Here is a 27,620-nt window from a genome sequence, read left to right as displayed (position 1 = left end):
CACACACATCATGAAGATCATCATCACCTCAACCTCATCACACACACACTTCAGTCCTGAGAGTTCACACTTACTCGTTCATCATCCTGTAAAACAAGGGCATAAAAGAGGAAGTTAGTCTGTATGAATGAATCTTTTAGCTTACAGTAAGTCATAAACACCACTAACTGAGAGATGATTCAACACATCACAGCATCTGATTCATGTACATCCAGCCGGTTGTTATCTCAGAATAAACCCGACCGAGTGATCAGGATCAGGTCTTCATCAGTCTGAAGGGGTTTATTCTGAGACACACACACACACACACACACACACACACACACACACACACACACACACACACACACACCTTAAGGGGGTTTATTCTGAGACACACACACACACACACACACACACACACACACACACACACAAACAACCTGCCCCACAACCAATCAAATGAATGCAATTCTACAGCAAAGTTTCTCCTAGTTCTCACCACAGAGTAGATTTCACATGCGGTCTCTCTCTCGCTCTGATGAGGGTCACAGTAAAGCCTCAGCTTCTGAAGTTCTGTCTGTGGTCGATGAGAGATGACAAACACAACAACAACATTTAGGCTTCTCTACTTCAACACACGACTATAACCCATAAGCACTTTACTTTAGAAACAGCCAGACAAGAAGAGGTTCAGAGTATTTATTCTTCCCTGCATTAATTTCTCACGTCTAGTACAATTATGTGGTTTTGTTTCATTAACACAGTGTGTATTTTTCTCTTGATTTATCCCGAAAGACTGGAAGTGAAATGTGACAACATGCCCCATAGGTGGAACATTATAACATGACCAAATGACAGATTAAAATGTTCTCTGATCTAAAAAAAAATAATAATAATTACAAGACAAACTAAAATATTTTCTCAATAAAATAAAATGATTAACTTTTTAATATAAAATAATGGAATTTTTAATGCAAAACACAGCTATACAGCATATTTCAGAACATAATAATAATTAATAATTTCTGAACATTGACTCTCAGTCTTTATTCACCTTTTTCTCATGGTTTCTCATTAGAATTCATAAAGTATAGAATAGATTATCATAGTTCTAATAGAGGCTCACTGTAACGCTGTGTGACAACATGCCCCGCCTGAGCAACTGGGGTTTAAACCCAGATAGTGTTTCTGCGGTTAGATCAGTATTAAACAACTATTAAATAACAGATATAAGATTAAAATAATATCAGATTTGTCTAATTTTAATACATAAAAAAAAAAAACAGAGATGAAAAATTTACATAAATAAGAAATGTACTTTTGCTATGGTTTAATAAATGTTCAGTGACATTTCCAAAGATTTCTGAATTTTGGCGCAGTTTTTTGTTGTTATGGTAACTAGTAAATACACTCAGTTTGGTCATGCTGTGTGTGGAAGTATTTAATACAAGTGTGTGACAACTCGCCCCGCTTTAGTGTGTGCCCCGATCACCCCAGTTTACTTTCCTACACTTACAGGGAGTGTAGCATCAGAGCCGAAGCGCTTGGAAATCTGAGTCTTCCCGTTGATGAAGATGGGCTCCGAAGTTTCCAGAGGTTTTTCCTGGATCTGCTGGTCGTCCAGGAAACACGTCACATGTCTGGGTTTGACCAGAACCTTCAGCTGGTGCCAGCTTCCATCGAACAGAGCCTGCAAGAGGTTTCACATCTTAAGATGATCCACTGAGAAGATCAATAAAGACTGAAGGTGTGCACAAACATCTGCTTCTTAATTTGACGTGAATGTCAGACAAGAGTCGGACAATTTTCCAAAACAAGCAGTTCTGCATGAATGAGGGCTGTGGTGGAGGAAAGTGCTGGAGGAGAGAGGCTCGATTATGCAAAAACATCTTGGAAAACCACTCGGTTCTGACATTAAGAGCAGAAGAAGACTTGGATGATGATTGCAGGAACTCAGAGAACATGAAAACCTTTCTGAGGATTGTGTTATTTAAGTGTATAAGTGAGAAGCATTAGTGGGAAAAGCGTCATGGGAATTTGAACAGGAAATTGCAGCTGTACAAAAATATAGTCAGTCAATCATGTCAAAAAGCAGCTTATTTATACATTATTCTCCCGCCTAAACGAGTGTGTGGAGCAACCTCTGCTTAAGGTCACCGGGAAAATCTTATTTTTTAATGGACTATTGTAGGATTTATTGTAAATGAGTTATGGGTGCACATCATCATTATTGTGTTAATAATGTTGAATGAGAATAAGTTCCTCTTGCTGCATCTCTTCTCTTCTCTGATGACGAGGGCAGGGCTTTAACCTGTCACTCACATGAGATCAGCCAATAGCAAACCACAACCATCCAACCAGCCAATCAACTCCCCACAGACACAATCAAGCCCCGCCCACATCTGTTCTTGTTCCACTCGGATATACGACACAATAGAGGAGAGAAGACCAGCACAACTTCCCTCTCATGAAGACTTTATGTAGATCTGCTACATTAGTGTACGGATGATTCATTCACAGACTTTCTTATGCAGCTATACAAAAATATGGAATTACCTTTGTGCCAATAATAATGAATGTAACTTTTCAAGAAACTGAATAAAATATCTTTTAAACTGAAAAAATAAAAAAATCTCGGCCAAAATGTTTGACTTTGTTTATAATACACTGCATGTTTCAACTGTTTTCTCCTCTTTCTTTCGCTGATGCACTTCCATTTACACTTCTGAAGTTTTCATTTACGCTCGCTGAGTTTTCATTCGCCATTCTGGCACATATCTCTCGCGGGGGCGGGGCTAGCAGCGGTGTGTTCTCATTGGCTACTGAGTTTTTGATTGACAGCTTCTTGACCTGGAAGTGAAGACGTCAGTGTTGTGTTTATAGTGTGCACGTGAGAGTCTGTAAGCGTGGCATTCTCTTTCATTTTAGAGATATAAAGTTGAGGGTTTTTTGTTTTTTTTTATTTATATTTTCATTAGTTTCTTGAAAAGTTACACTCATTATTATTATCATTGGCACAAAAGTAATTCCATACAAAAACACCATTAACAATTTGCATTTGTATGATGTGAGAATGGTATATTTCGCTATAGAATGGTATATTTGGTATATATTTCGTGAGAATGGTATATTTCGCTCACCTCAATGCCCTGAGCATCAAATGTGGCAGTCTGTTCCTCATCCACCGTGTTTGTGGTGGTGAAGATGAGGGATTTGTCCGGTCCGTTCAGTGTGACCGCGGCCTGGATCTGTCCGTCTTTAGACAGAATCCTCCACAGGTCCAGCTTCTCCCGGATCGAAGGCCCTTTCAGCCTCAGCGTCGACACGAACACATAGGAGGGAGGCAGGCCTTCAGGGAAGATTTCCCTTTAAAACAGTTTTACAGACATCTATCAGTCAGGTGAATATAATACAACACACACATTCAGATTTGCGCAATAAAAACCATCAACTAAAAAATAACACATTTTCAGAACAAAAAAAAAATCAAATGATGAAAATGTTTCAGCATCACCAATTATTAAATATTAAACACGTTTAAATCATTGTGATCAGTGTTACAAGTAACATTACTTAATCAGATGTAACAAATAACACTGATCACAATGATTTAAACGTGTTTAATATGTAATAATTGGCAATAACTGTAATAATTGATTTCAGAATCACCAATTATTACATATTAGACACGTTTAAATCATTGTGATAAGTGTTAACATGCATTACGTAATCAGATGTAACAAGTAACACATTCTTTAAATACACCACTGAACTATTGTTGATTTATTTTGTATTTTCCTTGTATTTTCTACCGTGTAAAGCACTTTGAGAAGCTCATTTAAATGCGCTATAGAATAATAAAGTTATTACACATTAATATTTGAGTTACTTTAAAAAAAAAGTAATGCATGTCACTTTTCAGTTGAATTAATTTGCTTAAACATTCTATAAACCACTGAACTGAAACTCTTCTCCATAACGCATTGACAGAGCAGAATATAATAATATTCTGATAACACTTTACAATAAGGTTCATTAGTTAACATTAGTTATTGTATTAACTAACATGAACTAACAATGAGCAAAACATTTATTACAGAGTATGTATTAATCTTTGTTAATGTTAGTTAATAAAAATCCAGCTGTTCATTGTGTTCATGTTAGTTATCAGTGCATTAACTAATGTTAGCAAATACAACCTTTGATTGTAATAACATATTAGTAAATGTTGAAATTAATATTAACTAAGATTAATAAATGCTGTTCATTCTTAGTTAATATTCTAAATGAAGGTATATGTAATATATATACATTACTGCATTAACTTTGCAGTAATCTTCTCAGTTTAAACACCTGCAAGGAGAGTCTCGGCCAACTGAGAGAAAGGAACGTGACATAACTTTCCATCAGAAGTAATCAAGAAACGTAATTAGTTACTTTTTTAGGGAGTAACATGATACTGTAATGCATTACGTTTAAGGTTAACTTTCCCAACATTAGGTTTAAACCCGACCTCGTGTTTAGCGTGATGTCTTGTCCAGCAGATCCTCTCCTCCGACAGTAATGAGCCCTTATACATGCACACATTCACATCTGAGCTACTTTTATTTAAAAAAGAAAGTAATGCATGTCACTTGTCAGTTGAATTAATTTGCGTAAGCATTTATAAACTGCTGAATTAAATCTCTCTTCTCCATAACGTAAGCACTTAGACAGAGCAGAATATAATAATATTCTAAATGTGTTTTTAAAAGAACATGAAAGTGTATGTATTATATGCATTACTGCATTAAACTCTAGCAAAAAAGATCTTGTTTGAAACATTACTTTCTATCAGAAGTAACTAAGTTAGTTTTAGGGAGTAAATACTGAAGTGTCTAAATAAGTGTCTAATGATGACACTTTATGTCTAGATGGCTTTGGAATTGCCCGGGATAATGAGTCTATGGGCAACAGCCTGACGGAGGGGTTAGTGTGTGTGTAAAGACTGTCGTACGGGAGAAGGTGTGGACCCCTGACACTGAACATTCGGCCGTATCTCTACGCCCTTTTTATTTCCACAGCTTTTTTATTTATTTTTTTATTGGTTTATGTTCATCCGAGAGCAAACGCTACCAAAGCCATACACACATGAAGAACACCTTAGACAGACTGGAATTAATATCTCCAGATCCTCCCCGATTTTAACCATTGTGTGGCAGAAACATCCTTGAAAGGTTTTCAACAGTATTGGATAAATACTATGGCTCAATTCAGGTGCATATAGATCTCTCGCTCTCTCGCTCTCCCGCTTGGTTCCTCTGATCACTGTATTACGTGCACCAGCCTATTTGCCGGTTATAAGGAGGACAGAGAAGGTTGTAAAGGTTATTAAACAATGGACTAATGATAGCATTGATAGACTACAGGGATGCTTTGAAATAACTGATTGGAATTTGCTGATATTAATGAGCAAGGGGACATCGTAACATCGTATCTCCTTCTGTGGAATACCATCTTTCCCAACAATTAGCCCTGGGTAACCAAGGAACTCAAGGACATTTGAAATAAGAAAAAGAGCGTTTTCTACACCGGCTCTGAGTGTGAAAAAAGGAGGTTAACAGAGAGGTTAAGTTATAAAATGTGAATGCTGAGTTAAGGCTATTAAATCTGCTAAACTGAGATATAAGAACTGGATTGAGCCATGGTTTACTCAGGGGAACCTCCATACAGCCTGGCCGGGTCTCGAGAATACAGCAGTTCATATTGCTCCCGCTGCTCCTAAGCACAATCAGGAGGCAGGTCAACATCTCTTCCCAATGACCTCAGTTCATTTTACACCAGATCTGAGACTGATAATGGCACTCAAGTGGAAACAATAATCTCTACTCTAAAACCTGGTGACTCTGCCTTCACTATAAGCACAGAGGAGGCGGTGCGAGCTCTTAAAAACACCAAAGTTAAATCTGCACCTGGGCCGGAGACTATCTGTGGCCGAACCTTAAAGTATTGTGCGGAGCTCCATGGCCAGTGGTGTAGTCCCTCAACTATCTATGGAGACATCCCACAGTTATTCCGATACCTAGAAAGAGTTCCATAAAAGCCTTGAACAATCTGAGGCCGGTTGCTCTCTCCTCTCTTGTGATTAAGGTAATGGAGAGGATTAGTAAAAACTGTATTACTAAAGTAACCGACTCACAGTTGGATCCACTTTGCCTATCGCACAGGTCGAAGATGCAAAGGTTTTTATCACAGACCTTGTTCATAAGCATCTTGAGTCTCATAATACCACAGCCGGATTTTTGTTTGCTGATTTTTCTTCAGCATTCGATACCCGACAGCCACAATTTACTATTTGACCAATAGGTCTCAGAGAGTGCTGGTCAACAATATATATCTCTATCCTTCATCTGTCTCTCCCCAGGGCTGTGTCCTCTCTCCTCTGCTCTTCAATACTGACCATTGCAGATCCACCCAGTCTAACCGTCTTCTAATTAAGTTTGCCGAAGACACCGTTTTACTGTCTCTGCTTCCAGGCTCTTCAGGAATGAGTGCCGTGACATCTCCGGTCTGGAACTTAACGTGAATAAGACTAAAGAGATGGTATAACCTTTTCTAATAAGCAGAGGCAGATGGCTATGGCAGTCCCTACTGTTATTCACAGAGAGCCTATAGAGGTTGTCAAAGAGTACAAGTATCCAGGGACAAGTTTTGACAATCTGCTGAAGTTTACTTCTAATACAGAGGAGATATTGAGGAAATGCCAGTGCCTTTTAAAGAAGCTCGAATCCTTTGGAGTTAGTAAGAACATTCTCACTATGTTCTACCACTCCTACATTGAAAGTGTCATTACATTCTCCATCGATTCCATTAGCCTCCAAAATTAGAAATAGTCTGGAGCGCACGGTTAAAGTCTGCTCAACAATGATTGGACTCCTATTAGGGCTCTTTCTACTATAAGTGAACAGCAAACTCTGAGGTTGGCTGGGAGGATTTTACATGTTCCCTGTTTCTGAGTGGCTTCCTTACTCCTTGTTTTAGTTTGTTTGGTACACAGTTATATACATATATATTTCCGTATTTATTCATTCTTATATATGGTATGGACTTGTTTTTTAGGTATCCACTTGTAGTAGATTATAATTAATATGTATTATGTGCACATTGTGTTATTTTTAATTAATGTATGCTGTTTTTATGTGTATTGTTTGTGTGACTCTACATGGTTAATTGCACCTTGGGAACAAATAAAGTGTTTTGAAATTGAACAAATTGAAATAAGAGTAACTTTCCCCAACATTGATTGTGATGATCGTAATGCATCAGGTTCAATCCCGACCTTGTGTTCTCCGTGATGTCGGTGCTCTTGTCCAGCAGATACGCGGCCTCCGACAGCAATGAGCCCTGGATCTTCTGAGCTTTCTGATGGATCTTCATGCCCAGCATCAGCTCAAAGCCTTTCTCATCCCGGGACGCCACAGGGATTCGAGTGGGACACACAGATTCTGCAGAGGGACACAGCATTGCAAACCCATTACCACACACACATCTTGCATACGCTTTCAATCCAGCAAATCCAGTTTAGTTTTAAGCCTGTCTCAATTTTCAATCAATCAATATGTAATATTATTGCACTAAATATGATAATCATGTACAATCCAGCTGATTCCCAGGAATGGTTGAAATCATATTTCAAAGCTAAACCCAGCAAACAAAAATGTTCCAAGAATGTTCTGATATTGTTCCCATAGGTTATGAAAATGTTCTGAATGTTTTCTAAATGTCCAGTTTTATTTTTTAGCTCTTAAAACTTTTTTTTTTATTGAATATGCTCATTTTAAAGGGATAGTTCACCCAAAAAACACCCATTGACTTCCACAGTATTTTTTTCTAAGTCAATCGCTACCGTCAACTGTTTGATAACCAACATTCCTTAAAATATCTTCTTTTGTGTTCAACAGAAGAAAGAAACTCATACAGGTTTGGAACAACTTGAGGCGGAGTAAGTGATGACAACATTTTCATTTTTGGAACGTTTGCAAACGTTCCCTGGTGCTATTTTGCAGTTTCAGAAAACAATTCCGCCACTGACCAGGAGAATCCTAGTCTAAAGTCAGTGCATGTTATTCAGACGCTATTTTAAGGGCGCATGCTTGGCCATAATCAATGTAGCGTGTGCACAATGCACATACACTTTGCTTCTCTCATCTACACACAGACGCATCAGTTCTCATTTTTAGAAAACCATACATTATTACAAGGAACAATATTACCACACGAGGGAAATCATTGTTGTGTCCATGAAGATGTGAAAAAATAGGCATAAATCTAGCTTACACATTTACCCAAATTATCATACGCCTGTTTAACCGAAGCTAATTTGGGTGTGTTTCTCCATCCCCAATGTCACTTCTCTGTGTTTTACGGCCCTGATGAGAACGTCGGTCTCCTCGGCTGTGAACCGCTCCTGGCGTGCGTCTGGCAAATCCGCCGTTATAATAGCAATCCGCCATGGAACAAGCGCGCCTGCTCTTAAAGGGAATGTGAGATGACGCTCTGATTGGTTTATTTCACGTTACGCCCAAACCACACCTATGAGTAATGAAGCTACTTCAGACCAACACATTTTAGATTTGCGAGAGTCATTTATCCCGCCGGTATAATAGCAACAGCGCCCGAGACCCGCCCACAAAGATACTTGCATTTCACACTTGATACTTGTGTTTCAGATCGTTTAAATAGGGCCCCATGTCTTTTTTCTGTGAAATGCAAAATATCTGATAGGATAATTATGAAACACTGGTGTACTATACAGTACAAGAAAACGTCACATGTTAAATATAGCACCCATACTGTATGATCTATTTTTATGGCACTTTCAAATCTGATCTCATGAGAAAATGCACCTACTTTATGAGTTTTTGTATGAATTTGAATTTGTACAATTTGATTTATACAAAAACTCTAAGATGACACCACCTTAAACATAATCTTCAGTCAGCTTTATTTCTATAACACTTTACTTCTGTACTGATTGTTTCAAAGCAGCTTCACAGAAATAAACAGGAAAATAACAGAATCAATGATGCAAACTTCGACTCAAATTCTGCTGTAAAGCAGACTTCATTGTTGATTCAATTCAGTTCAATAAGTGTAAAGTTCAATTCAGTTCAATAAGTGTAAAGTTCATCAATAATGAAACGAGTTATTAGCAGCTCTACAGAAGACAAGTGTCATTATCCAGCTAGAGTTATTTTCTCATCTGAAAGTTTCAGTGCAGTCAAATCAGTGAAGTTACTGAATATTAAAGTCCCCCTGTGGTGAGAATCCAGCTTTTATGTAGTTTATGTGTCTATGTGGTGTTTTTAATATGCTTTAAGACGAACCATGTGTAAGTTCATAAGTCGACACCATTGCTGAGTATTTCCTCCTTAAAACTGCAGTGAACCAAAGACAGTCTCAAACACACGCTTTGAAATCGCTGGTGTTTCTGACGTCACAAACTACCTTGTAACCAATCAGATCAACGTGTGATCGTCAACCAGTGGATCTCTGAGCTGAGTGAGTGAGTGGAGGCGGGGCTCATTTGCATATTCATAGAACCGTGCATACTAAATGAGGCAAGGGTGTCGAGTTACATTCAAGATATTTTAAGGCATGAAGAAATATTTTCAATGTAAATGTAAATTTAAATATGTCATTTTGGTGATCAGAGATGAGTTTTAAGGGATAAAGTGATTGACTACAGGGGGACTTTAAGTGTCTTACAGCCTGTTAAGTCTCAGTGTGCTGGTTAGTAATCATCCTTTTTATAATTTTTGTTCTCTGTATTCCAAAGCATTTATGAATTACAACCATTCAAGTTCAGATTTATGCTCAGAACGAATGTTCCAGGTAACAGGTTAAACCCCACCTAAGCAAGCCAAAGGCAACAGTTGCACATAAACCATCAGATGACAGAAAACATGGACAGAAAATGTTTGTAATTACTCTGGGTTGGAAAAAGCACATTCCTGCCACTATTAACAACTACTCTCTCCATCCAAACCAGGACATGTGCCAACATCTTCAGTTCCCGGTTCCTCCCTGTCATGGCATCATGCCGCTGGTTTGGCCCGTGAGTTTGTGGCTTTCCATGTCACTGGGCATGAATGGACTGTGGTGTTTTAGTGGTTCGCTGTTCTTTTAAGAACAGGAGAGGATTGGCAATGCCAAACTAGTTTAAATGTTTATGGGATTGCTCACACGCATGTGAGGCCTTGTCCACACTAATACGTTTTCTTTTGAAAGCACATCTTTTTCTCTCCGTTTTGGCCTTTCGTCCACACTGAGTGGTGTTTTTATTAATGAAAACGATCTCTAAAGTGGATAATATTGAAAACGCCATTTTCACGTTGTAGTGTGGACCGTCAACACGGAGGTTTTTCAAAACGATGGCGTAAGTTTAGTCATGTGACTCATATTGTACCAATAGATATTCATGTTTATGCCTGTTTATGCCTCTTATGTGCCGTTCACTTACACACAGTTGCTAAAATGTTACTTCACACACTCTTCATATCACAGTCCTGCAAAGATGACAGAACATCTACTCACATTTGCTGTGGTGAAACATGAGAGCAGTTTGAGTGTTTTAGACCAAACATGTAATGTTGACTGAGAGCGACCTGGACCATCAGTGAATGATGAGGTATAATGCTAAATAAAATGATCCTGTCAGAAGAATTGCACGATAACTTTACAGACGTTAACTAGACGTACGTTTACATTAATCCGGATACATTTGAAAACGGCTTTTTTGTTTAAAAAACGCTCTCCGTCCGCACTTGCGGTTTCGACGTTTCAGTGTGGATGATAAACTTTTGGAAAACGCCTGAAAGCGCTAAATTCACCTTTACTACGCATGCATAAAACCTCACAAAAGATCACTGAGATGATGCAGACGGAAAAATAAATAATAAAGTTATCGCGCAATTCTTCTGACAGGATACTTTTATTTAGCATTATACTGTACCTCATCATTCACTGATGGTCCAGGTCGCTCTCAGTCAACATTACATGCTTGGTCTAAAACACTCAAACTGCTCTCATGTTTCACCACAGCAAATGTGAGTAGATGTTCTGTCATCTGTGCAGGACTGTGATATGAAGAGTGTGTGAAGTAACATATTTTAGCAACTGTGTATAAGTGAACGGCACATAACAGGCACAATACTGGTATAAACATGAATATCTATTGGTACAATATGAGTCACATGACTAAACTTACATCATCGTTTTTAAATACCTCCGTGTTGACAGTCCACACTAGAACGCGAATTTATCAACTTTGGAGTGCGTTTTCAAAAAGTGGGTCTCAGTGTGGACGAAAGGCCAAAACGGAGAGAAAAATATGCGTTTTCAAACAAAAATGTATTAGTGTGGATAAGGCTTGAATCTTAGGGTACGTTTACATGAGAACGATATGCTTAAAACTTTTCCGCGTACAGACGACACCATTATCAAAACGATCCCCATTCACACGGATCTGCGAAAACAACTATAAATGCTGTATTCTGCTGCCAGGCCAGTAGATGGCGATGAAACACTATAGACTGAACACGAAATATGCATGAGCATGATGTCACCGTCTTCAGAGATTCGCGTTTTTGTTGTTTACACGAAGACTGTTTTAAAAAACTTGCACTTTGAAACCCGTTTTCAAAAGTTTGCATTTTCAGGCGCCCAAAACGGCCAAAACGCATAAAAAGTTTTACATTTTTAGTTGAAAACAGTGTGGTGTAAACAGCCCCTTACCCTCGCACAGCTTCTGTGCCATGGCGTCCCGGATGCGTTCGATGTTGGTGTAGTCCTCGGCGTAAAGCACGTAATCCCCCTGCGGCGTGTTGGCGATGGTCACCAGCTCTGACGTGGTGATCTCCGAACCAACGCCCACCGCAAACACTGTAATCCCCTGCGCTCGCGCCTCGATGCTAGCGTCCATGACATCATCCTGCGACTTCCCATCAGTCACCACCACTGCAATACGGTTCTTCACGTCGCTTCGCTGCGAAGACGTGAAGACGTGGTCCACGGAGAACTTGATGGCGCGGCCCGTCTGCGTGTTTCCACCTAAATAGCTGATCTCCTCGATGGCTTTAATGAGATCTTGAGTGGTTTTGTGGAGGCCGAGAGGGATCTCCAACCGGGGCGTGTCACTGTACTGAACGACACCGACCTGAGAGTAGTGGGAACTCACGTCGAAGCCACTGGTGACATTGACCAACCAGCGCTTGGCTATTTCGAAGTCCTCGTCTCCCACGCTCCAGGAGCCGTCCATGATGTAGACCAGGTCATTAACAGCAGTGCTGCAGCCTGAAGAAAGAAGAAGAGAACTGAGATAGAGATAAATAACATACAGAGAGTCATGAACTATAATTCATAAATATAGCGGCAAGCAGAAATATCAGGGCCAAGCACAGCAAAAGCAAAAAACGAAGCAAGCAGCAGACCAACTGCAAAAATGAGTAAATAAAGCAAAAGCTATTGTAAACAAAAAGGTTCACATCCCATAAATACATTGAGTTGTAATGAGATTTATTGCTTATACTATAATTTCATTACAATTTGCGACCACAAGGGGGTGCTGCCCTGAAACTTTTTTGATTACCTTCAGGACATGGTCCCGAAGAACGTAGTTTTGTAACGATATGTCAATGCGTTCGTGAAATATAGCAATGTGCAAAACCATTGCAGTTATAGATTTTATTTTTTTTTATTTTGTAATTCAAATGATGGCCATGTTTTGAGACAAATGAGACAAAGACACTGCATGTACATTTTGAAGTCAATCAGACCAGCGATATTGTAGTTCTGTAGCCAATCGTTCATGTTTTGTTTAATTATAGCACCACCAAGAGGCACAGTCCCACCACTTTATTTTGTGTGTGTGTCCTCAGAGTGCCTCCATACAAAAACGTGTCAAATTTGGTGAAAATTTCTCATTTCGTTATAGACTTCATTTCGGAGTTATAGGCAATTATATGAGCATATAGAAAAAGGCCGACACCAGACTTTGATTGTATTTTTTTTTTTTTTGGCACTAACAATACACATTTGGCCACTAGCATGTTGACACCGACCTATGTTTCGGATTTTCCGACAGTGGTTTCATCTCAGTCAGACTAACGGCTTTCGAAGATATTCGCGAAAGTTGTTTAAACGCTAAATCAAAACCTAGCATATTTGGTATCGTTGGACTTGGCAAGGTTTCAGGAAACTTCTCAGGCTATTTCAGGGCATCGTGCCGATGAACCATACCAGGTTTCGTAACAATACGCTAATGTGTTAAAAAAATATAGCATTTTACTACAAATTCACAATGGCCGATGCCAAAAAATGGCCGAAATGGGAAAATTGGATATTATTCGACTTGGCATGCCACCCCGGATCTAACAAGACTTTTATGATTTTTGGGAAAACAGTTCAAAATTTATAAGCAAAAATATATATTTTTTGTATCTCCAGAACAATAGGTGGCGCTGCACCGAAACGCTGCATGCTTGTGATGACATGTACCAAGTTTGGTCTAAATACAATAAAGCGTTGCGGAGATACATCCTTGCGTCTATTTTTGTAAATGCTACATAAAATTAATTTGCGCATTATTCGAAAACAGTTTGAAGAATCAACTTGGCTTAAACGGCCGAGGAGGAGTTAGAAAAAGTCATTTTTTTGGAATATTTTAAATAGCGGGAACATTTTCATGGTGGAAAATGACATCATAGCGTGCGATCGAATCGGTTTCGCTTGTTTCTAGCCCTTATGGTTCAAAAGTTATTAACATAAACGTGAGTGCAACTTTGGACAGTGCTTGGCCCCCAGTAAGATTCTGCTCCAAAACAAAAATGGAACTCGACAATAAAAAAAACTACAACACAATAACGTAAAAAAATTATTATTTCAACTGTGATCACTGATATTACAGTCACCATTAAATCTAAATGGGCTAAATGGGGGAATATCGCAGTGTTTATTGTAAATGAGTTATGGGTGCACATCATCATTATTGTGTTAATAATGTTGAATCAGAATAAGTTCCTCTTGCAGCATCTCTTCTCTTCTCTGATGATGAGGGCGGGGCTATAACCTGTCACTCACATGAGATCAGCCAATAGAAAACCACAACCATCCAATCAGCCAATCAATTCCCCACAGACACAATCAAGCCCCGCCCACATTTGATCTTGTTCCTGAAGCGTTTCACTCGGATATACAACACAATAGAGGAGAGAAGACCAGCACAACTTCTCTTTTATGATGACTTTAAGAAAGCGACAGAGGAAAACAGATAATTGACATTGACAGAATCTGCCAATTACTTACTTACAACTTCAGTTACATCTTGGATTTGGCAAGTAGCAAATACTCTAATACCATAAAGCACATGTGTCACACATATTTGTAAATACTCTATTTTTTATAATATTTTTTAGTATTTTTTACCAATGCTTTATTTGTTCACCATTTTGGATAGAGTTTTTTTACTAAGCTTATTGAAATGATGCATTCTCTGCAAATGATACATGCAATGCTGCCCGGCTAAAAGAAATATAATAATTTATTATTAATAGATATATAATAAGAAAAAATGACATGCATGATGGATGAATAATTTTATAATAAACACTGCAATGCTCCACCAAAGAAAATTGTCAGTTTTGATGTAATGATGACTGTAATGACACTTCTGAATACATGTCTTAGACTGGGATCAGAAACTGGCAATACCGGCTCGGATGTCCTCGTCCTCTCCCGCTCGTGAGTAAACCAGTAAGACCAGTGCTGGGAAACACCTCCAAATCCACGACATTCCCAACTAACGCTCCGGCGCTTTGAATATAAAGTGTCAGTCTTCAGAGCCCTGTTAAATACAGAATATTAAACAGAGTCTGTTATGGATGCAGAGCAACATTGCAATCTATAATTATTCTTAATGGCTAAGAATCAGTTTGCTTACATGATTACATAAAGATGAGTGTTTCATTTGATTATACCTCTGATGTTACACACTTACTTCAGCTAATCAGATCAGTGCACACAGCTGAGAGGGTTTCTCAGAAACACACTTCTGAGATTAAACATCTACAGAATAATGGAAAGGTCCATTGCGCTGAATCTGCAGATGAAAACAAAAGTGATGATCCGAAAATAAATTATTAAAATAAACATGAAATGTGAGCTAGACAATAAACAATGACCTGGAGGAACCCAGAAACATGGCAAACGTGAGGCTTGAACAGTAGTGTGTGTGTGAGCACATGACGAAACCAGCCAATGACAATGACAGACCAAACAAGATAAAGGACACTGAACGTGAACCAATGAGAGAACAGAACAAGTTATAAAACAACGAACCAGTGAAAACACGAGAAACAACTGGTGAAAAATCTCCTGAAATCATGAACTATATGAGTGCTTTTGAAACCCACTTCCAGAAGCTTCGGTGATTCGACCCAGTGACTCTGAGAGGTTCGCCGCAGTGACTCTGAGAGGTTCGACCCAGTGACTCCGAGAGGTTCGACCCAGTGACTCTGAGAGGTTCGACCCAGTGACTCTGAGAGGTTCGCCGCAGTGACTCTGAGAGGTTCGACCCAGTGACTCTGAGAGGTTCGCCGCAGTGACTCCGAGAGGTTCGCCGCAGTGACTCCGAGAGGTTCGCCGCAGTGACTCTGAGAGGTTCGCCGCAGTGACTCTGAGAGGTTCGACCCAGTGACTCCGAGAGGTTCGACCCAGTGACTCTGAGAGGTTCGACCCAGTGACTCTGAGAGGTTCGCCGCAGTGACTCTGAGAGGTTCGACCCAGTGACTCTGAGAGGTTCGACCCAGTGACTCTGAGAGGTTCGCCGCAGTGACTCTGAGAGGTTCGACCCAGTGACTCCGAGAGGTTTGACCCAGTGACTCTGAGAGGTTCGACCCAGTGACTCCGAGAGGTTCGACCCAGTGACTCTGAGAGGTTCGCCGCAGTGACTCTGAGAGGTTCGCCGCAGTGACTCTGAGAGGTTCGACCCAGTGACTCCGAGAGGTTCGACCCAGTGACTCTGAGAGGTTCGACCCAGTGACTCTGAGAGGTTCGCCGCAGTGACTCTGAGAGGTTCGACCCAGTGACTCTGAGAGGTTCGCCGCAGTGACTCCGAGAGGTTCGCCGCAGTGACTCCGAGAGGTTCGCCGCAGTGATCTCCGTGTGAACATGTCTCATTGAATCATGAATTTGTCTAATTTTCAATGACACATTTGTATTTTAAATAGACAGAGTTAATAGTCTCTTATTGGCCTGATTTACCAAGCGCTCCATAAAACAAGATCTACAAATTAATCAAATAACACATATTATACAGACACTTCATTTTTAAAGGTATTATGATTTGTTAATTGCATTTAATTGATTACACTGTCATTTAAACATCTGCAGTTGTTTTTTGTAAAAGGTGGTTTTATGCATGTTTTGGCTGTTTTTCTGTTTTCTTAGTTTCTACAGATTTCTGTCCAGGCGTCACTAGTGTGTTTTTTTTAGTTCTTCTAAGGGAATCATTTTGCAAAGCAATTGGTTAAGTTGAGGATTTGACACTGAGACTGAGACACATATTAATAGATTTAAAGACTTAAAAACAATGAGAGGAAAACATGAAACGTGAAGAACAATCTAGACAGACGTGATCATTATATTGTGAGGCGTTTGATCCATGTTCCTGAAATCAACCTATTATTGCACGTTACTAAAGACTTCTGTTATGCCAAAAAATGAGCACCATAATCCAGCAATTAGTGCTGTATCATCATTACTGTAGTGTCAGATGTACTCGGGCTCTTCTGAATCTTGTCTTTGCACAGGCAGGAACACTCTTCAAAAATGCTCAAATTTAACACAAAACTCTAACCCAACTTTTACATTCCTCCATAAACTCCAAGTTTATACGTCAACCAGACGCACCCTATATAATATGCATAAGTTATGTGAATAAAATAACATGCAGTCTGTCTATTTTGCTAACGTTTCATTGGCCAAGCCTATAACTTTACAGACTACGACAATTCCCTTTTATTCAACACTATAAAAGTGTCTCTGGTAAGAGGGTCATTTCGCTGGGGGACGAACGACATGTGGTCTTATTTTCTCGCTTTGCTTCAGTGATTTCTACAAGCTCTCATTTAGCAGAAAGCGCTGGCCGACAGACCACAGCGGAAGCTAGATCACAGGGAAATAACAGCGTAAGCAAAAAGACCTGGGGATCACAACATGGAAATAAACACGGCATGCCGGATTACGAGAAAATGCCCACAATTACAATTACACACAAACATGTACTTGTGCTGCATATAGAAACACTTCTTGCTGTTCAGCAGTGCCTAAAATCATGTTGACTTTGTTTGTTTCTTTAATAAAAAATAGAAGACTCAAGCCAGCCTTTCAAGAACGAGCCTAACCAAGCGTCTGTCCACTTTACCAGGGTTATTTTGAGGTAAAGCGAGCTTGAGGACGATGGCACACGTCAAACACAACAGAGGAATCATTCCCTGTCCCGTAAACCCGTAATGAAGCCTTGCCTTGCCTTGCCTTGCCTTGCCTTGCCTTGCCTTTTTATATAAATATACCATTTAAATATACTATTTAATTTATATTTATTTATATAAATATTTTATATAAATAACCACAAACAACCTGGATTTTATGCTTCTAAATGAAACCTGGCTAGAAGACAGCTGCAGTGCAACAATCCTCAATGAAACAGCCCCTCCTAACTTTACTTTTATGAGTGTCTGCAGAGCTGTTAAGAGAGGTGGGGGTCTAGCTGCTCTTTTTAAAGATATCTATCAATGTAAGCAAATATAATTTGGGAACTACACGTCTTTCGAATATCTGGGTATTGTATTAAAAGGTGCTCCACGCATTTTACTCATCATTATTTACAGGCCTCCAAAATACTCTCCAGCCTTTGCTGAGGAATTTACAGAACTGTTATCAACAATTACCTCAGAGTTTGACTGTTTTGCCATTGCTGGAGATTTTAACATCCACATAGATAATGCAGAAAACAATATGGCAAAAGAAATCAAAACTGTTTTAAAAACTTTTGATCTGACTCAGCATGTACATGGACCCACACACAATCATGGACACACTCTAGATTTACTTATCAGTAAGGGTCTAAACATTTCATCGATTGTTATTAAGGATGTAGCACTGTCTGATCATTTCTGTATTTTCTTTGATATATTGATCTCTCCTGCCACTGAAGCTAGATCTGAGTCTGTCAAGAAGAGATGCTTAAATGAGAACACTAGTGTACTATTTATGAAGGCTGTATCCTTAACACCAAGCATATCTGCAGACTCTGTTGATTTTCTCCTTGATTCTTTTAACTCAAAAGTTAAAAGTACAATTGATGATATTACTCCTGTGAAAGTCAGGAAGAAGAGTGGCAGACAAAAAGCACCTTGGAGAAACTCAACAGCAGTGCAACATATGAAAAGACAATGCAGAAAAGCAGAGCGCATGTGGCGGAAGACAAAACTTGTAGTCCATTATAACATCTACAAAGACAGCATTCATGCTTTCAATATGGAACTAGGCAAAGCTAGACAGACTTTCTTCTCAAATATTATAAACTGCAATTTAAACAACACACGCACTCTTTTTGCTACTGTAGAGAGACTGACAAACCCCCCAAGCCAGATTCCCAGTGAAATGCTCTCAAACAGCAAGTGCAGTGAGTTTGCTTCTTTCTTCTCTGACAAAATCAATAATATCAGTAAGGTGATCAGCACATCCTTGAGTTGTGCTGGGGTCAGACAGATCAGACCACCTGAAAAAGTAGTAACTTTGTCTGATTTTAAAAAAAATGATGGCAAAATTTTGGTAGAAACCGTACAACACCTTAAAACATCAACATGCGCTCTTGACAATTCTTGCGCCACTCCTGTTCAACCTGTATATGCTCCCAATGAGCCAAAAAATGAGAAACAACCAAATTGCTTACCACAGCTATGCAGACGACACACAGCTGTACTTAGCCCTATCGCCTAACGATTACAGCCCCATTGACTCCCTGTGCCAATGCATTGATGAGGTCAACAGTTGGATGTGTCAAAACTTTCTTCAATTAAACAAAGACAAAACTGAAGTTATTGCGTTTGGAAACAAAGATGAGGTTCTCAAGGTGAACGCATACCTTCTCTCTAGGGGTCAAACAACTAAAAATCAAGTCAGGAATCTTGGTGTGACACTAGAGTCAGACCTTAGTTTCAGTAGTCATGTCAAAGCAATAACTAAATCAGCATACTATCATCTGAAAAATATTGCAAGAATTAGATGCTTTGTTTCCAGACAAGACTTAGAGAAACTTGTGCATGCTTTCATCACCAGCAGGGTGGATTATTGTAATGGACTCCTCACTGGCCTTCCCAAAAAGACCATAAGACAGTTGCAGCTCATACAGAACGCTGCCGCTAGGATTCTGAGCAGAACCAGAAAATATGAACATATCACACCAGTCCTCAGGTCTTTACACTGGCTCCCAGTTAGATTTAGGATTGATTTCAAAGTATTATTACTGGTATATAAATCATTCAATGGCCTAGGACCTCAATACATTGCAGATATGCTCACTGAATATAAACCCAACAGATCACTCAGATCATTAGGATCATATCAGCTAGAAATACCAAGGGTTCACTCTAAACATGGTGAGTCTGCTTTTAGCTATTATGCTGAACCAGCTTCCAGAAGAGATCAGATGTGCTCCTACAGTGGTCACATTCAAATCCAGACTCAAAACACTTCTGTTTAGCTGTGCATTTACTGAATGAGCTCTGTGTCACTGTTCGTCCGACTGTACTGTATTGTATTTCATTTTATTTTTCTAAACTGTTTTAATTATTCTTGTTTCTTTTTATTATTTTAATTTCTTCTATGTAAAGCACTTTGAATTGCCATTGTGTATGAAATGTGCTATATAAATAAACTTGCCTTGCCTTGCCAATGAAGCGCTGAGACGTCGAGGACACTCGTCAGTTTGACTGTGGCTTCGACAGCAATAACCCTGATGGCACAATGGAGCACATGACAATCATTCAAAGACACTCCACCAGTGTGTGGAGAGAGCAGAAACTCGCTGTCATGGCGAGACTGGACTGGAGATTAAACAGAACAGAAAGCAGCAGAAGTGTGTTGAGTTCAGTGGGACAGATGATGTTCTGCATTAAAGGCTTCTCAGAGTCACAGCTTCAGCTCAAGCATCTCACAGGAGCCAGTCATGGGAAACCGCTAGTTAATAACCCATTTCTTTCTGCAGCATGTTCCCATGTTTTCATGTTCCCATGTTCTCATGTTCCCATGGTCTCATATTTCCATGTTCTCATGTTCCCATGTTTTCATGTTCCCATGTTCCTGTTTTCCCATGTTCCCATGTTCCCATGTTCCCATGTTCCCATGTTCCCATGTTCCCATGTTCTCATGTTCCCTTGTTCCCATGTTCCCATGTTCCCATGTTCCCATGTTCTCATGTCCCCATGTTCTCATGTTCCCATGTTCTCATGTTCTCATGTCCCCATGTTCTCATGTTCCCATGTTCTCATGTTCGCTTGTTCTCATGTTCCCATGTTTCTGTTTTCCCATGTTCCCATGTTCCCATGTTCTCATGTTCCCTTGTTCCCATGTTCCCATGTTCTCATGTTCTCATGTTCTCATGTCCCCATGTTCTCATGTTCCCATGTTCTCATGTTCGCTTGTTCTCATGTTCTCATGTTCCCATGTTCCCATGTCCCCATGTTCTCATGTTCCCATGTTCCCATGTTCTCATGTTCCCATGTTCCCATGTTCTCATGTTCTCATGTTCCCATGTTCTCATGTTCGCTTGTTTGCTTGTTCCCATGTTCCCATGTTCTCATGTTCACTTGTTCCCATGATCCCATGTTCCCATGTTCTCATGTTCCCTTGTTTCCATGTTCCCATGTTCCTGAGGTCTGAGTATTCATCCTTCCTTCCCAAGCCCTTTCTTTCTTTTTTGTACAGAAAGCTTTTATTTCATTTTGATAATATTGTTTCTATTTTTTAATGCAATATTTTGTAGATTGTTTGTTATTTTAATATTTACCTTTAAATTACTAGATGTGTTCAATAAATAATACATACATAGTAATTGAGTAATTTAAGCACATTCCTCACATTCTTTTAACTTAAATTCAAAATAACTCACAATTTTTAATTCAGCTCTAAATATCTTACATTGGGAGTCTTTGCCGACCTCTTGTGGAAAAATAAATAATATAACGTGATATTTCATGATGGCGCTATAGCTGGAGTAAACGATCTGTTCCGCTGGGTCTAGGGTGACCACCCGTCCCAATGCATGCGTCCCGCAAATTGAGACTGTGTCACGCATAATCAATGCTTGCTCAAAAAAAAGTTGGTCGCTCTATATCCTCGAGCCCCAGGCAGCCAAAAGAACATTACTTGACAGTTCAGCACGCTACTGTTGCCACACCCACCCCTCAGTTGAACTGCTGACTAGGTTGTTGTCAACTTTTTTGTTGTTGTCATGACAGCGCACGCACGTGCATACCAGACACACTGGGAAGGAACTTTAGATGCACGCTTTCCAATTCGAAAAATGGAGAAAGAGACTGAGTCTGAGGCACCGCCATCATCAAATAAAAAGAGAAGGTGTAGCTACAAGAAAGACTGGGAAAATGAATTTTTGTGGCTGAAAGGTGTTGAGGGGGATACCGAGAGGGCTTTTTGTGACCTTTGCAAAACGTCCTTCTCAATCGGACATGGAGGGGAATATGATGTCAAACGACACAGACTCACGGAGACTCACAAGAAACGTGTCCAACAGAAAGAGACATCCAAATCTATGGATGCTTTCCTCCGACCGACTTTCTAGCTGACAAAGTGACTGCTGCAGAGGTGACGAGTGTGTATCACACTGTCCAACACGCTACACCATATCGAGCAGGAGATCGTGGCACAAAGCTAGCCCCAACGATTTATCCGGACTCGGACATTGCCAAGAGGATGGCCTGTGGTCGGACGAAGGCAGAAGCCATTGTCACGGATGTGCTTGCCCCTGCCTCCGTCAAAGATTGCTTGAAAGTCCTCAGAAGACCACTGAATGAGCAACGAGAGGCAACAACCAAAGGTAAAGTTAAAGTTATGTTCATGGATGTAACACTGTTGTGTGTTAGCTATTTGTCTAACGTTAGCTAATCATCTTCTTCTACTGGTATGTTTAAAGGGACAATGTGTAGTTTTTTAGGTATTTTATTATCTAAAATCAATATTTTTATTCATAAATATGTCCTCAATGGTGTACAAATACCTCAGCTAATTATCTGACTTATCCTTGTAAACGAAGAATTTATTATTTTTATATACATGGGACGGGTAGGTCCACGGAAGCTTCCATGTAGTTCCGCCATCTTGAAAAACTATAATAGCAGAGAGGGACAAAAAGTACTAGGCCAACGCGTTTTCACAACACGTTTTCGTTCAGAGCCAGCGTCATGTGACTGAAGCCAGCAGAAGCGGAGGAGCAGAGCAGTGAGAGGCGCTTGTCACTGCCCCGGCAAGTTTAAAAGGCTGCACTGTACGGTTATTTTTAATGGAGGACCATACATATGCTGAGTCACAGGATAAGGAGTCCTCGTCGTCGAAAAAGTCCAAAATAGACCGTAAAAGGAAACGTGACCAGAGATTACAAAAAACAAGGGTTAATGTCGGGATAGCTAATGCAGGAGAAAGAGACAAAAGAGACGCTTTTCAAAAGAGACGCTGAAGTTGCATAGACAGTATATAAACGTGAAGTTGCCTGCTTTCTTCTCGACAGGTAAGTCAATGTCAAGGTCTTAATTTTTTTCATTGCTTGGTTGTGTACTTTATTATATAGACAGTAGAACATTTATAGTTAAAAGTTAAACAGGCTCTTTGATGAATAGCAGCTATTGAGTAAAGTAGAGAAGGCCCTAAAAACAAGGTTGTAAGTTTTGTTTGTTCAAAACTGTAACATTCGTTTGTTCGTTGTGTCAAGTTGCAGTTTGTTTGAAATAACAAACCAGTTCACCCGAAGGAAAACTCGATGAAGTGCTATTATAAGACATCCTGTCATAGCTTTTTGGTACATAACGGCTACCGTAGATGCAACACGCATTTGAAAAAGCGAGGCACTGGAGAGCACTATTTGTTTGAATGCAAAATACAATTTCACCGCTAGATGGGAGAAAATCCTACACAATGTCCCTTTAAAGTCAACTTTTCCTTCAGTTCACTGAAATTGCATCAGTAGCTAACGTTAGCTAACATAATGCTGCTCATCCGTGCCTTCGTGAAACCAGGCTCTGTGTATCCTTACATGATTGTGAGGAACATTTCACTATCCGTTATCTCCCAAACTAAACAAACCAAAGCAACTATAATTTTTGGTATAAATATTTCTATAGATAATATTTCTATAAAATCAATAATGATCAAAACAGTAAAGCAGTATCTTGTATTTTTTATAATAATCTGTTTTTAGAGAATCTCTTTTAAGTTCATCCCATCTGTGTGTGTGTCTCCACAGCCCACACCCCATTCTTCTCAGTGGCTTCAGATGCCTCCAATCATGGGACCACCAAGCTCTTCCCACTGTCAGTGCGTTACTGGACGCCAGACTTGGGAGTACAGACGAAGGTCCTTGATTTCTATGATGACAGTGATGAAACATCTGCCGCGATCCACAACCAGATAGTCACCAAGCTGGAGGAAAACGGACTGGGACTAGACATGATATCTGCGTAGTCCGCTGACAATGCTAGTCTGAATTACGGGAGATACAACTCTGTCTTCCAGAAACTGAAAGAGAACAACGATTGCATTTTGAAGGCAAACTGTGTGGCCCACATCATTCACAACAGTGCAAAACACGCAGGAGATCGGCTAAATATCGACATCGAAAATGTCGTCAACAAGACCTTTAGCCACTTCTCCTCATCTGCCAAACGCATTGAGGAACTTCACACCTTTGTGGAGATAGAGTACCAGTCCCTGCTTAGACATGTGCCCACAAGATGGCTGAGCTTGTGGCCTGCAGTGAAGAGGCTTCACGACAGCTGGAGTTGTGAGTTAAGACTTCCTGTGTTCTTGTGGTGTTGAGCAACTACAATTACACATGTTTAGGGGAATAGGGCATTATTAATATACCATGTAAGGTGGTATGTGCTAGAAATGGGTAAACCACTATCAGTGAGTCTGCCCGTGGGGTGTCCCACATTGTCCCTCAGAAACATACCCCTTGTCACCCCTTGTCACCCCTTGTCCCCCCTTGGGCTTATTAGCAGGTGGTCACCCTAGCTGGGTCCTAAAGCCAGTTTAATTCAGTGTGCATTCAGATACACATGTAGACATTATAAAACAATTGTTGGTAAAGTTTTACATTTTTAGTTAGAATTTTGAGCATTTTTAGGTTTTTCTACGTGTACTGAAACATTCCTCACATTCCATTCATTCCTAAGGGGGTCAAACTGACCTGCGAGGGAACATTTTGTTACTTTTTTCAATTTCAACCACAAAACTCCTCGAATCCATTATATTTTTTATTTTTTTATTTTTTATTTTTGTTGGTATTTGTGGTTCAAGTGCAACATAAGTCCTGGGGTCTTTCATTCCTCCGATGAACACTCAATTTTTAAAGAATGTTCAGAAATATCATCTGGACCGGAATGACCCGAGAGAGGGATGAAGGGTTCACGCACTGCAGGGAAAGCTCAGGGTTTCTCTAATGCTCTCAGTCTGTACTGTTATTCACATTCACTCTAATTTCCCCGAACACATGAGGGTCAAGCAGGAGATCAGCAGAGCTCCACCGGCTGGAGAAGAGTGTGTGTTTGCGTGTATCATCGCTGAACACACACTCCTGCAGATGTTCTGCGGTGGATCTGAGTCTCTCTGCTTCAGTGAGAGATGCTGCATCTCTGTGGCGAGGAGTGTGTGTGTGTGTGTGTGTGTGTGTGTGTGTGTGTGTGTGTGTGTGTGTGTGTGTGTGTGTGTGTGTGTTATATAACCCATGAGTGTGTGTGCTGATGCTGCTGGGACGGGTTCAAGAGTCCCGAACACAACGCGTGTGTGTGTGTGTGTGTGTGTGTGTGTGTGTGTGTGTGTGTGTGTGTGTGTGTGTGTGTGTGTGTGTGTGTGTGTGTGTGTGTGTGTGTGTGTGTGTGACTGACTCAGATCAGAAGCTGTTCTGCACGGCCAGAGCAAGTTTTAGTGAGCAATAAACAAACCGCTTGACCACAAACTCACGGACCCGAGGGATTATCCCGGACGTATGAGCTCAGATGCCCATGTGTATCCCGGGCATCTACGGATGATTTCAGGAGAGAAGCGTTCCAGTCACACAGACGTTCAGAAGCAGGAGCGCTAGACACTATTACACACGCTCTTCCTTTACATCAGCACTGCTCCAGCATTCAGTCACACACACACACACACACACACACACACACACACACACACACACACACACACAGTCACAGAGGAAACAGTGTGACAGTGCAAACGCATCTAAACGAAACGCAGATTTCAGTGCATTTATGAATAAGAGCAATTCTGTTCTCATGTACAGTATTTGCACAGTGACAAGAGTGTAAAAATAAACAGTGGAATACAGGCTTCAGTCAGGAGAGATATTAGACATTTCTGCTCTAAACATACAGCGCAACAAAAGCACTGTGTAAAATTACAGATATGCGCTCTCTCCGTAACGACAGGTTTGGTTCCATCTATAAGAACACACTGCTCTCTCTCTCTCTCTCGCTCTCTCTCACACACACACACAAACACACACACACACACACACACAAACACACACTCTTTCTGCTCCTTTATCAGTGCCACATGCATTACATAATAAGCATAATAATAATTATGCGAGTACTATTGTGTTGAGAAACTGACTCCTGTCCTATAGAGGGAGTCTTCTTCCCATCAAACATTTTAAACATAAGGGGTAAAATTACTTTAAATAGATTTTAAATACAGGCTTTTATTGTATATCTCAAAGCAGGTTATGTGAAAATATATTAAACACGTAGATATTAATATAGACTAATATAGTCTCAACACTTCTAACTGAAATTAATATTAATAAAACAAAAAAGAATAAATAGTGCTAGATTAGGTTTTCTTTGCAAATGTTAAATCGATTATCAGATATTGATGATCAAATGACTTAGGCAATTATTTTAATCATGCGACATTAATTAATATTGGATCTTACCTGCTCTTTTAAAATGGCCTCCAGACAAAAAAATTAAAAATAAATAAATGGCTTAAATTGAAAACTGAACTTGATAAATCATTACATCACTGTCTCTGTCTCCACTGGAGGAGCCATGATGCCTGTCACTCCAGACTCCTTATACAGGCAGGCCCGATGACGTCACGGAGAGACACGCCCCCTCGGACCGACCCGGTGACGTCGCGGAGAGAGACACGCCCCCTCAGACAGACGTCACGAAGAGACACGCCCCCTCAGACCCGCTGCTGGAAACATGCAGTCTCTGCTGGGTTTGCTTGTGCTGTTATTGCTGTGTGCAGAACTCCACATACATTCATAGTTCTCGATACTGCAGTTAAATTGCACATTATTATGAATCTACACTAAATGCTGTTCATATGTTGTCTACTGTCAATCAATAATATACGTGACATATTAAGATTAGATGAATTCACAGCAACATTATAATACAGTAAAACATGAAAGGGAAATGTTGGATCTATATTTGTGTGCTGAACTACTGTTTCTGATCAAATCTGCCACTGCAAATATCAGTGTCTGCCATATGACTGAGGCCAGTAATATCTGCATGACTGAGGCCAGTAATATCTGCATGATGGCGAGAAGCGGACAGACTGAGTTTATTATTCATGCACAGGTTTAAACATGATGACACTAATTCAAATACTCAAGATGAGGCTTCAATGAGCTGATAAACCTGAGTGTGTTTATCTCAGAATGACCAGTAATGCCCTGGAACACGAACACACACACACACACACACACACACACACACACACACACACACACACACACACACACACACACACACACTCACTCACTCACACACACACACACACACACACACACACCTGATCACTGCAGAAAGTCTCACAGTGTTTTACTGCCATCTACAGGCACGGAGTGTAATTAGCCGGCACATGTTTATGATGCATTCGCAGACTACTGTCCAAATTAATATTAATGCAGTGAAAATATACCAACGACCATTTAATGACCCTTTAATCATCACGCAGTAAATCATTCTCCTTCTTTTAAAAACTAAGAGATGTGACAAACAACAAAGCGGAGGCCATTGATCATGTGTGCTTCTGTAGCTCCGCCCCTTCCGGTGTGTGTTTCCACAACATGAAGGAAAGATCTTATGGCTCGTTTTAAAATCCTCCCGCTCTACTGACATTCATTACACACCACAAATGTGGGCGGGGCTTGATTGTGTCTGTGGGGAGTTGATTGGCTGGTTGTGGTTTGCTATTGGCTGATATCATGTGAGTGACAGGTTATAGCCCCGCCCTCGTCATCAGAGAAGAGAAGAGATGCTGCAAGAGGAACTTATTCTCATTCAATA

The 27,620-nt window shown here is 40.1% G+C and overlaps 2 protein-coding genes across 2 annotated transcripts in view; both read right to left on the bottom strand.

The window, feature by feature from the left end:
- LOC309509212 (uncharacterized protein) overlaps positions 1-282 on the bottom strand; it is an 82,553-nt gene extending 82,271 nt beyond the window's left edge. The window contains exon 1 of the mRNA XM_082183814.1: positions 75-282. Within this exon, the coding sequence (XP_082039940.1) occupies positions 75-155 (81 nt within the window). The 5' untranslated portion in view covers positions 156-282. The remainder of the gene's footprint in view (positions 1-74) is intronic.
- Positions 164-26,349, bottom strand: LOC309508776 (collagen alpha-1(XXI) chain-like; the record flags this gene model as incomplete). The annotated part of the gene is made up of 9 exons (XM_082183246.1): positions 26,252-26,349; positions 15,017-15,118; positions 14,731-14,863; positions 11,758-12,315; positions 7,301-7,466; positions 3,123-3,348; positions 1,499-1,672; positions 390-559; positions 164-167 (listed from the first exon to the last, which is right to left on the bottom strand). Exons 3-9 carry the CDS (start codon positions 14,810-14,812, stop codon positions 164-166), a joined length of 1,380 nt encoding a protein of 459 aa, XP_082039372.1. The 5' UTR covers positions 14,813-14,863; positions 15,017-15,118; positions 26,252-26,349.
- Positions 26,350-27,620: the final 1,271 nt, after the last annotated feature.

This window comes from Leuciscus leuciscus (genome assembly GCF_965113295.1).
Source record: "Leuciscus leuciscus genome assembly, chromosome: 11".
Classification (NCBI taxonomy): Eukaryota; Metazoa; Chordata; class Actinopteri; order Cypriniformes; family Leuciscidae; genus Leuciscus; species Leuciscus leuciscus.
Note: the sequence above shows the minus strand (reverse complement) of the source record. Positions and strands in the feature narration are given on the sequence as shown.